General features: G+C 43.9%; 1 protein-coding gene across 5 annotated transcripts in view; it reads left to right on the top strand.

Annotated features, from left to right (window-relative positions):
- Positions 1–12,736, top strand: part of VIT (vitrin) — a 437,052-nt gene that overhangs the window by 326,550 nt on the left and 97,766 nt on the right. For all 5 annotated transcript variants that reach the window (XM_068231965.1, XM_068231964.1, XM_068231966.1 and 2 more), the window contains one exon: positions 5,144–5,206. In XM_068231965.1, coding sequence (XP_068088066.1) covers positions 5,144–5,206 — 63 coding nt within the window. The remainder of the gene's footprint in view (positions 1–5,143; positions 5,207–12,736) is intronic.

Genomic DNA, 12,736 nt, shown 5'->3' with positions numbered 1-12,736 from the left:
CCCTTTTATCCACCTATACATTCCGAGTGGTTTGGGTCACCCTGAGCTGCTTGGTTACTCTGTTGTACTGGTCCAAGCCCTATCTTATACAGCCATATCAATCCTTGCCATGTACAGATGAGGACCAAAAGTCTGAATCAGACTGTCACATGTGGGTTTGATATGGCTGTGTAAAATTTAAAGCTATAGGCTTGCTATGCACCAGTGGTTCTGGATGCTTGCTTGGCAGTGCATTGTGGGTGACCACAAATGTTCACTTATAGCTGACTTATTGCAGATTTCCTTCTGTTTTAAAAAGGCAAATTACACCAATACAGTGTGCGGCATTGCAGGAAGTGATGACAGTGGAACACACGATGGAACATGGAAGAGGTGAGTCATCCCCGCCCGCTGCCTCATACGAATAGTGGCAGCTGCTACTGTGCTTAAGCAGGAGGGGGAGTGCACATGGGGGACCCAGTTGAGGGGGGGTCCAACCCCCCTCCCCACCGCTGTGCCCAATACCCCCTTCCTGCCCTCTACCCTCTTATGCGGCGTATGCTACGCCGCGGGTCAGCTAATATATATATATATATATATATATATGTATATGTATATATATATAAATTCTAATGTCCTCTATATATTCTTATTCCACGGGAAACTAGCAGGCCAGGTGCAGAGTTTGGCTGCTGGGCCACTCCTACATGGTGTGGGTGGAATGGAGGGAGGCGGACCGATTCGGGGGGAGGAACCTGGGCCAAGATACAGAGAAGGTGGAACTACATTGGTTTGGGTACCCGGGGCTAACCCTAGAACGATGTACGGCAAAATTCTTTAGACTGGTTTGTTTGTGGGGTCCGTCGTATATCTTAGTACTACATATAGGGGGGGGAACGACCTGGGTTGGCACCCCAAGTATCCGTTTAATGGCAAATCTAAAGTCCTTTTTGGTTCGAGTCTTGGCCCTATACCCTAACATGGTATTAGTGTGGTCAGAGATGGTCCCAAGACTATGTTGGCAACCCCCCCCCCCCCCATCCCGCATACGAAGCTAAACAGGGCTCGTTGGAAAATAAACAAGGCGGTGGCAAAATTTGTTTGTCTCAGAGGAGGGGTGTCAGTAAGTCACAGGCTGCTGGAGGACGGACCAGCCTATTTCAGGCATGATGGGGTTCCTCCCCGATGTAGGAAATGAGGTGCTCCTGTTTGGGCTGAGGGAGCACCGCCATCAGCGTTTGGAGGGGCATTCGGGGTTGAGGGGCAACTCCTGAGGTGCTGTGGTGGGTCCTTTGGCAAGGCCAACTTCTATAAGTAGGTACAGTAAAGGCGGAATAAATTACGGTATCCACATAGTTGGGAGAAGGTGTGGCTTGTGGTAATTTCCAGAAATGACGGCCTTGTCAGGGGACTCTTGGACAAGAAGACATTATGTCACGGACGAAAGAAAAAATGCATATGTTGTGTTGTTAATCTGTGAAACTCTTCTACTCATGCTAATTTTGTGGAAAATGTATACTCTGTTTGAAGTGTTGTTTAGTAAGACAAGTGTGTAGTGTTAATAAAAGCTGTGGCCATTTTAAATCCAAGTAGGTGATATAGCAAATTCTTATCTCCCAGCTGGGGCTGGTTTTTCTGGTTTTTATGGTGGGGGAGGGGTCACCATTGAAGCATATCCGAGTCAAGTGAGCTCCAGAGCAGGGCAGAGCAAGGCGAGAGGAGCACATGACCTGGATGGTTGTAAGGGGATCCCAGGTCACCCAGGATAGGACAATAGGGGGCAAAGGTGACAATTTGGGGCAGGCAAGTAGACCTCTAGTCTCAGGAAAAGCAGGGTGAGGGGGTTGGGAACTTACTTTCCAGAAATTCAAGGACAACACCCACCACCCTCCCTCTTTATTAAGCAAGTGGACGTCAAGGCAAGGTTGTTTTTGTCACACCAACAGCGGGTCCTTTGGCAAGGCCAACTTTGATGAGTAGGTACAGCAAGGGCCGGAATAAATTAGGGTATCCACAGAGCTGGGAAAAGGTGTGGCTTGTGGCAATTTCCGGAAATGATGGCCTTGTCAGGGGACTCTTGGACAAGAGGACGTTATGTCACGGACAAAAGAAAAAATTGATATGTTGTGTTAACCTTTGAAACTCTTATACTCTCACGTTAATTTTGTGGAAAATGTATACTCGGTTTGAAGTGTTGTTTAATAAGACAAGTGTGTAGTGTTAATAAAAGCTGTGGCCATTTTAAATCCAAGTTGGTGTCACAGCAAATTCTTATCTCCCAGCTGGGTCTGGTTGCTCTGGTTTTTAAGGCGGGGGAGGGGTCACCATTAAAGCATATCCGGGTCAAGAATATACTAGTGTGACAGTAGCCAACCCCACATGTATCCATGGAGTATGCTGACATGAGAAAAAAAGTAGATAAGAGGCACCCAGTCTGAATAAAACAGATAAATATGTTAATCAATAGGTTTACATCTGGTTATATAGTCAACAAACAAAGCTTTTGGAACAAAAAGACAGACTTTGTTATGATGCATTTTACCAGGCAAACCAGCTTCTTCAAGTGACAAGTTTTCTGAAGTGCTTTCTGGCATAGTCCTGACCTTTTTTACATGAACTAGTTGATTTATCTGGAGAAAACATGTTGTAATACCTTAATGGTTGGGTAACATTAGAAAGACACCTTTTTAAATGGAGGAAGTTGCAAACGTTAATGTATTGAGAATGCACGTTTGTGTCAGTGTAGTTTTTTTCCCCACAATTCCAACATGTCCTTTAAAGGGAACCAGAGGTGAGAGGGATTAATAAACTGACAAGTTGATTTCCTTTTAAGTATTGCACATTGCCTGGCTGTCCTGCTGAGCCTCTACCTCTAATACTTATAGTCACAGACTCTGAACAAGCATACATATCAGATGTATATGACAAATCTGACCAGATTAGTTGCATGCTTGTTTCAGGTGTGTGATTTAGATCCTACTGATCAGACCAGTCAACTGGTATTGTTTAAAATGAAATTTATATGGAAGATTACATGGGTCTCACACCTCAAGTAGTGTTGGGCGAACAGTGTTCGCCACTGTTCGGGTTCTGCAGAACATCACCCTGTTCGGGTGATGTTCGAGTTCGGCCGAACACCTCATGGTGTTCGGCCTTTTAAGTTCGGGTTCGCCCCGAACTTCTGTATGCCCCCGAACAGGGCCGAACAGGGCCCCTGTTCGGGCGAACAGGGCCCTGTTCGGCCGAACAGGCCGCAATACGGCCCCCCTATGGGGTCGCAGGCATAAGGGGGGAGCATGCCCCGATCGCGGGGGGGGTCGGAAATTCCCCCCACCCCCTCCGCTAGCGCTCCCCCCTCTGCCCGCTTCCCCATTCAAAAGTTTCAAGAAGTACCTGTATAGCGGATGGCCTGGCAGTGGGCGGCACTGTGGAGTGAGGAGGAGGAGGAGTCCGGAGAGTGACGAGTTGAGGGAGGCCGGGCAGCGGGCGTGAGGTCAGAGAAAGGGCGGAAGTTCCGCCCTTTCGCTGACCTCACGCCCGCTGCCCGGCCTCCCTCAACTCGTCACTCTCCGGACTCCTCCTCCTCCTCACTCCACAGTGCCGCCCACTGCCAGGCCATCCGCTATACAGGTACTTCTTGAAACTTTTGAATGGGGAAGCGGGCAGAGGGGGGAGCGCTAGCGGAGGGGGTGGGGGGAATTTCCGACCCCCCCCGCGATCGGGGCATGCTCCCCCCTTATGCCTGCGACCCCATAGGGCCCCCAAAATAGGGATGTTCGGGAAGTTCGGGGTTCGGCCCGAACATGCCGAACATCTCGGCCATGTTCGGCGAACTTTCCCGAACCCGAACATCCAGGTGTTCGCCCATCACTAACCTCAAGTTCCTTTTAAACGTAGGTCAGCTGGGTTGGAATGGCCAATAGGAATGAGGTTTGGAAACGCATTTGTGAAACTGCATTTACATCGAGATTTACACATAATCCACCTGGAGAACTGTATCACAAGAAGTTGTCACTAATGTTTTATCCACACATTGGACACTTCTTACTTCTCAGCTTTCTACTGCATAGCTGCCTCATGCTCTGATCCTGGCTGGGATGCAACTGACTGTCAATAAGCTGCTAAAACAGACAGCCAACCATGGAGAGAGGAAGATGGGCTGTATGAATCATATTGTGGCCATCCTTTTCAACAAATTACTATGTATGCTGGTTTTATAGCTAAAGAGACAGGGAGACAGAGACTGAGACAGATAGATATAGATACCGAAATACTTACATGTATGTCAGCAAATAAAAATTAAAAGTGTGCATTGTCATAAATTGAAGTTCTTCTCGAAATACTAACGCAAAGGTTTTTGTCATTAATGTTTTTTATTTTTAGTTTCAAACTAAGCTATCCCGTACACTTAAAGTGATACTGAAGGGGGGAAAAAATTATGATACAATGAATTGTTCTGTAGATGTAGTATGGATAGTTCATAGAACATTAAAATAGCAAAGAAAAGCTTCTAATATTTTTATTTTCAGTTATATTGCTTTTTTTATAACATTGCATCATTCTCTATTATTTACAGTTTACAAACTACATTATGTATTTTAAATTATGAAACAGAGCAGAGCTAATAACCCTTTGAACTTCCCTGCTGTAAAATGTTAAACCAACAAGAAACAGTGAGTGACAGGTTGAGATAAGTGCTTCAGAAAACAGCACTCTAGCTGACGAAGCTTGGTCAGAGAGCTCAGAGAAGCTCTTTTGCGTGGATAACAACTGAAGTTTCTTAACTCTTCTTGTACTGGAAACAGTATGAGACTCATATTTGTGCTAGTAATTTCTATTTCTTAGCTGTACTACACATACAAATCATTATATCATAAGTTTATTTTCACTTCAGATTCCTTTTGAATGTACACTACTGTAAGCACACAACAGCAAGATACAAATTCATTTATTTACTTATACAGACCGAAGCTTTGCATGCTGTCCAAAAAGATTCCATTCGCTTTATTTGTATTTAGTAGATAGAAAAGAACTGTTAACATTTATTGACTTACTTGGATCCATTTTGTACATTACTTTTTAATTTGTTTGATATTTGGTATTTATTGTTTCCATAAAAGTTTATTTTGCAAAATTCACCATAGTTTTACTATTTTTTTTCTAGTTTCCAACTCCAGGACTAGCATTTCAGAATTTGACAGGTGGGTCTCCGGCTTCTCTCAAACAAGTAAGTATTTTAAATTTTCTTTGGTGATTTACTTCCATAATATCCAGTGATATCTGAAAAATTGTTAAGATATTCTTGGCATGTGGTTGCAAGACATAAAGCAGTGATCAATCAGGAAAATTGTATACTTACCTTCAGGCAATTTTCCTTTCCTGGCAATACTCCATGGCAGCATGACATATGGGCAGTTCCCCGCCCTGAACTGGCAGATAGGACAACCCCTAGCTATAAAAGTGAACTACACCCTATGGTCAGCATTCGTTCTATCGGAGGAGCCGCCAAAAAAAGTGGGTGGGCATGTATGCTGCCATGGAGTATTGCCAGGAAAGGAAAATTGTCTGAAGGTGAGTATACAATTTTCCTGACTCCCTGGCAACTCCATGGCAGCATGACATATGGGCAATAACTAGTAAATAAAAACAAGGACGGGTATGCAGAAAGAAAACAATTTAATCACACCAAAGCAACAAAAAAAAAACTTTTGGAATAAAGGCCTCTACAGGATTTAACACTATCCTATATTCAAAAAAGGTAAAAAATGGTTCCTTCCAACTTAATGTACAGTACTGGGCAGTACTGAGCGCCCCGAATAGACTGCAACGGCACTTTTATTTGGCCTGAGGAAGTGGGCAGGGTCCCACGAAACCTGTTGCCTGTGCTTAATTTTCAATTAAACTTCCTTACCTAAAGTGAGTTTGTCGTCTGTGAGGTAAGCCATCTCATCTTTTTTGTTTTATTGATTTTAGAGTGTTTTATATACATTGGGTGCCTCTTTTCCTTCTACCTTCCAACTTAAAGCTTGGATTTCTGAGACTCTTCGACCAGACGTGATGGCAATAAGAAAAGCTGTCTTCAGGGTTAGATTATAAAGAGAACATTTCTCTATCGGACAGAAAGGTGGACCTGATAAAAACTCTAATACTAGTGGCAAGTCCCATTGCGGAAATTTTGGTTTCCTGGGAGGATTATTTTTTAATACTGCTCTAAAGAATTGTTTCACCAGACTATTTGATGCCCATGATACTCCCAAGATGGAAAATAAAACTGACGTGTGAGACAGAAGTGTGTTATAGGCCAGACTTATTTGTAGTCCTTTTTGAAGAAAGGCCAGAATATTTGTAACATCAGGAGTCAAAGGGTCAAATGATGAAAGATGAGAAAATTCGAGAAACTTTCTTCAGATTTTATTATACACTTTATTAGTCAATGCTTTCCTGGCTGAGAGCAGAGTCTCCACCACGTCATTTGAGCATCCTTGCTTCAAAAGTCTATGTTTTTCCATCTCCAAGCCGTTAACCTGAGTCTGTCTAGATTGGAATGTAGAAATTCCCTCTGGGTTAACAGGTCCGGGATAAGTGGTAGAATAATTGGTTTTTCCAGAGACAGGGATTTGAGAAGAGTGAACCATGTCCTCTGCGGCCAATTTGGCAGAATCGCCAGAACTTCTACTCTGGATGACATTACTTTCTGTGGGAACCTTTAAATGAGGGGAACCGGTGGGAGCGCATGTGCTCTGTTGAAGGTCCACTTCTGAGACAAAGCATCTGTCGCTATCGCTGTCTTCTCTAGAAAACAAGAATAATAATTCTGCAGTTTTCTGTTGCTTTCCGTTGCAAATAAATCTATTTGTGGTACTCCCCATTTGTCCACTATCATCTGAAAAAACTTTTGGGTGTAGAGACCATTCGTTGTTTGATATCTTCTCCCTTAAAAGTTTGTCTGCTTGGAAGTTTTGTAGACCAGGGATGTATATTGCTGTTAGATCTAACAAGTGATGCTGGGCTAAGACCATTATCGGTTTCACTTCCGCCATTAAAGTTTTGCTGTGCGTTCCCCCTTGTCTTTTGATGTATGAAACTGCTGCTCTGTTGTCCAGTTTCAACAGTACTGCCTTGGACGATATTTTGGGAAGAAAAGATTTCTGAGCTAGGTGGGCAGCTCTGAGCTCTATTATGTTGGATACTAGCTGAGTCGATGAAGTTGACCAAGTCCCCTGTACTGCCCAGTCTTCGAAGGTCGCTCCCCAACCTTGAGCGCTGGCATCCGAAGTAATAGTTAACCACTCTGGAGGAGTTATAGGCAAGCAATTGCTCAGGTTTCTTCGCTGTGTCCACCATCTCAGACTCTGCCAAACCTTGGAAGGAATTGTGATCTAACAATTCAGATTCAGACCACCCCACTGGGAGAGAAAGTTTAGTTGAAATTCCCTGAGGTGACAGTGAGCCCACCTTACTAGGGAAATTGTGGACGACATGAGACCCAAAATCCTCATACAATGTCTGGCTGTAAGGATGGAATTTTTTTGTATTGGGCCTATGTTGTGTATCAGAAGATCTTTGTGAGGATCCGCGTGGCTGCCTGCGCAGGCAGGCAGCCTTTTGACCACTGTTCAGGTCTGCATTCTGCAGGTCTCTGGAAGAGAGACCTTTTGTCAGTTGTGCAGCTTGCTGCTGAGGAATTTGCATATGTTTGTCATGCAGATTGCCTAGCCACATCCCTTGTGGGCTTGCTCTATAAAGAGCTATGTTTCCCACAGTAAGTTGCTGGTCATAAGAGTTAGTCCTGTGGAACACTCGCCTGGAGTGTCAGCCTTGATCTTTGTTTGAAGATTAGCCTAGAGTAATTCCTGGGACTGCACTAGGCAGGTTTCCCTAGTGCAGTTAGGATTGCATTATTTGTATTGCCTGTTCTGTCTGTCTGTGGGGTGCTAACCAGAGCAGCGGTTGTTGCTGGTAGGCCCTTCTGTTCTGTTGTTGCCTTACTTGGATCGCACTCGCTCTGACGGTAAGAGCAGTGGATCGTATCTCTTACGTATTCCTGTTTCCGTGTATCTGTCTTGTCTGCTACAAACGCTTGCTGGAGGTTCGGTGAGGTAACCGTTGAGCAAGCACTCGCGTCCTCTGTTTTATGTTTGTCTGTCGGTGGTTAGTTAGGCGTGCTTGTCTCTATTGTGCTTATCACGTGGAGACCGCGCACAAATGCGTGCACTGTTGCGAATGAGTGCGGTGTTCGCGTTTAGCTAGGGTTTGTTATTTTTCTTATCTCTTCATTGTATGATTTACTGTGCCTTTGCTACTCACGTGTTCTGCCTTGCTGTAGCCTTGTGTCACCCTTGGCAATCGCCTCTCTCGCGATTGCTTTCCTACTTCATATCTGCTGTTGTGTATGCACCGTCGCGGGTTGGCGGCTAGTTTGGTGTACACACATACAATCTGTCCCTTTGCTCAATCTCATTCGCAACCGCTTCTTTGGCGATTGCGTTCTCACTCGGTTTTCTTGTTGTGTGTCTGCCGTCGCAGGTGGCGGCTAGATTGGTGGACATACATACATTCCTCATCTGTGCTTATTCGGTCTTGTGTCTCTGTTAGTAATCGCCATCTCTGGCGATTGCCTTCTCACTTTGTCTTCATGGTTGTGTGTTCATCGTCGCAGGGTGGCGACTAGTTTGGTGAACACGCATACCCTCTGTCACTTTGATCTCTCTCTTTCAGGGCTATCTTGCCCTGCGTTTCTTCCCTTCGTGCAATTCCTGTCTGGTGTGTGTGGCAGGGCAGAGGAGCTGTTCCTCTGCACTCCACAGCTCCCCCTGTCGACAAGAATTTCCCTCTACAGGTGCATTGCACCTTTTGCTGGGTTCCCGCAAATTATACGCTTGTGGAGGATTTCCGCAGTGTCAGCGCACGTCTTGTGCGCTGATCACAGAGAGAATTCCGCAATCGTTACAATCTTGCTTGTCTTTTGGTAGAGAGATGGTATCTTTTAGAGTAGAAAACAGAGTGCCTAGAAAGATCATTTCTTGGCAAGGTTTTTTTGAGGTTGATCATCCAACCAAACTGAATGAAAAAGTCCATCACCATATCCCGATGTTCTAGTAATTGGCTTCTTGATCTCGTTAAGATTAACACGTCGTCGAGATAATGTAGTATTCTTATCCCTTTTTTTCTGAGTAAAGCAGTGCTGGGCCAAAATTACGCATTAGCGTAATTACGCATCGTAATTCACTACAAATGCACCGTAAGCGTTACGTGTAAGGCTACGGTATTACGCGTAATTAATTACGCGTAGACCGTAGGTTACATTATTACGCGTAACAAATTACGCGTAAGACAGTAAACTCCCATTGAAATTACACAGTCTGCCGTAATCGCGTAATATTACGCTCCCGTATAATATAAAAAAGCCGCCGACTTTAAGGGTTAATAGCAAAGCCCCCTTAAGTGCTAAGAGCCTCAAATTTGGAGAATATATTAAGGAGATCAGAAGGAATAAGAGGAAAAATTTTTTTTTCAAAAAAAACCTTATAGTTTTTGAGAAAATCGATGTTAAAGTTTCAAAGGAAAAATATATACATTTAAAAACCCGCCGACTTTAACGGTTAATAGCAAAGCCTGCTTAAAATTTAGGAACACCAAATTCACAGGGTATATTAAGGGGATCAGTGGGAATAAGAGGAAAAAAAATTTCAAAAAGACCTTATAGTTTTTGAGAAAATCGATTTTTAAGTTTCAAGGGCAAAAATGTCTTTTAAATGCGGAAAATGTCAGTTTTTTTCAAATCAGAAGGAACCCCATTGGTCTGCTAAGGACCAATGGGGCTCCTTGGAGCCCAAATACAAAGATGCTTTAGAGAGCTCTGAGCTATATAGCTCAGAGCTCTGTCGGGTTCAGGACGCTAAGTCCCGCCGGCTCCGCTGCCCTCCCCGCCTCTCCCACATGTCACCTATATACATGCTGGCACCCATGGGTGCCAGCATGTATATGGGTGACAGGTGTGGGCAGAGTGGACGGCGGGAGCCGGCGGGGACTTAGAGTGTATGCGGCGGCCGGCGGGTGAGCGGCGAGTGACGTCGGGTGCGGTGGTGTTACAAAGTAACAAAGTTGTTACATTGTAACAACTTTGTTACATTGTAACTGATTAGTATATTTCCGAGGATATTGTGTGGGAACTGGCTTTTAAAGGGACAGGTAAGTATTAATGGTTAATTAAGAATATTAAAGGACTTTTTTCGTGGTTATGTTTTATGTTCAATTAAAATACTTTTTCTATGTGTTTGTGTGTTTATTTACTTTTAACTCTTAAAGGAAATGGGTAAGGGGTACTACAAGTACCTCTATACTCATTTCTCCTGGGAGGGGGGGTGGGCATCTGGGGGATCCCTTTTTAAAGGGGACTCCCAGATGCCACCATGAACCCCCCCCCCCCCCAGGAAATCGCGGCCTCCACCTCCACCGCCCATCGGAGGTGGAGAAGAGCCCCTTGTCCTTGGATTGGACAAGGGCTCGGAGGGGGAGGGGAAAGCTTGGCTGCCCCTCCCCTTCCGAGACCCCCCAATCCATGGACCATGCGGGCTGGTATAGTCAGGGTGCGGAGCCCCACGCGGCCGGTGCTCCGCATTCTGGCTATCCCAGTCTGCATGGGGGACAAGGGGTTAAAGAGGTCTGGGAGGGGGGACCCCACGTCGTTTTTTTTTAATATTTCCCACACTCAGAACGAAGTAAGTAAAACTCTTCCCACTTGGGGGAATCTATGAAAATAAAACACTATTGTTACCTGTGCAAAAAAAACTGACATTTTCCGCATTTAAAAGACATTTTTGCCCTTGAAACTTAAAAATCGATTTTCTCAAAAACTATAAGGTCTTTTTGAAAAAAAATGTTTTCCTCTTATTCCCACTGATCCCCTTAATATACCCTGTGAATTTGGTGTTCCTAAATTTTAAGCAGGGTTTGCTATTAACCATTAAAGTTGGCGAGTTTTTAAATGTATATATTTTTCCTTTGAAACTTTAACATCGATTTTCTCAAAAACTATAAGGTCTTTTTGAAAAAAAAAATTTCCTCTTATTCCTTCTGATCTCCTTAATATATTCTCCAAATTTGAGGCTCTTAGCACTTAAGGGGGCTTTGCTATTAACCCTTAAAGTCGGCGGCTACCTAACATTGATCCATGCGTCAAATTTTCCGCTTGGCAGCATGACCTTACGCATTAATTGCTAGTAGTATTTTACGCGTAAGCCTATAACGTAACAACCTCAGTTACGGTATTCTTATGCGTAATTGCGTAAGGGCTATGCATAATTACAGACATGTATCGAAATTGAATGTCTACGCCGTAAGCGTAATTCCGTAATGCGTAATAGCGTAAAATTACGCGTAATGATCCGTAAGCGTAGCTTTTTCCATTACGCCCAGCACTGCAGTAAAGCCACCACTGCTAGAAGGAGATTTGAGAATGTTCTCGGGGAAGTAGACAGCTCGAAAGGCAGACAACAGAACTGGAGTTGGACGCCTCCCACGAAAAAACAAATGCATTTTTGAAATGAAGGAGCAATTGGGACGTGAAAATATGCATCCTTTAGATTTAGGGACCACATTCAATCTCCAGCCCTGACTGCCTTGATGACTGTCTGCAGAGACTCCATTTTGAATATCAGGATCACAATATATCTGTTGAGAGACTTTAGGTCTATGACCGGTCTCCAATCTCCTGTCTTTTTGAACAAGAAAAATTGGAGAATAATAGCCCCTGAATCTTTCTCGACATGGGACAGGAATTGCTGTCCCCTGTGAAATTAGGTTTTCTATGTATTCCAAAAGAATCTTCTTTTTTTGTAAGTTCTGGGGTATTCTTGTTTCTACCCAATGTGGAGTGACAGGAACTGTTTTGAATGTCCACTTGTGACCGTGAGAAACAACTTGCTTTATCCAGGGATCTGTTATATTCTTTGCCCAAACTGAGGAGTAATGAAGTAGTCTTGCCCCCACTCAACCAGTTTGAGTAGGCCATGTCAAAAAGATTTTCCATTTCCTGTTACAGAAGAAGTAGGTCTATTTTTAGATGACTTAATGAATGTAGCCTGAGTATTCATCCAAGGCTTGTTGTATTGACGAGATGGTCTAAAGGGTTTTTGGTCCCTAAATTTTTGTGTGGTTTGCTGTCTTTGTTGACTCCATTTTTGTCATCTAAATTTTCTGTCTTGGGATAGAAGTCCAGTTTTCCCCCCAGTCACTCTGGATATAGCAGTATCCATTTTCTGACCGAAAAAAATCTTCATGTCGTACAGAATATGAGTCCATGTTAGCTTTGATGAAGGATCCGCAGCCCAAGATTTTAGCCAGAGCGACCTCTTGGCCATAACAGAGAAAAGCATTGCTCTGCCAGTACCTTTAATAACATCCAAAGAGGCCTCACCAACAAAATCTGAGGCTAACTTCATATTATCGAGAAAAGAAAGGAGTTTTTCCTTATCCACCCCTTGAGATATAGCATCAGCTAGATTCATTATCCATGTTTTCAATGCTCTTGAAACTGACATTAAAGCGACCGCTGATCTAGCGACATCCCCTGCTGCCATATAAGCTTTCTTCAAATCCATATCCAACTGTCTGTCTTGCACATCCCTAAAGGATACAGCGTCCTCTAATGGTAAGGTAGTATTCTTGGCTAGTCTTGCCACCGAAGCATCTATAATCGGACAAGATTCCACTAATGATTCATCGTTCTGAGTTAACGGATACATTTTACGCAAAC

This window comes from Hyperolius riggenbachi, chromosome 4, assembly GCF_040937935.1.
Source record: "Hyperolius riggenbachi isolate aHypRig1 chromosome 4, aHypRig1.pri, whole genome shotgun sequence".
Lineage (NCBI taxonomy): Eukaryota > Metazoa > Chordata > Amphibia > Anura > Hyperoliidae > Hyperolius > Hyperolius riggenbachi.
This window is presented reverse-complemented; position numbering and strand designations above follow the sequence as displayed.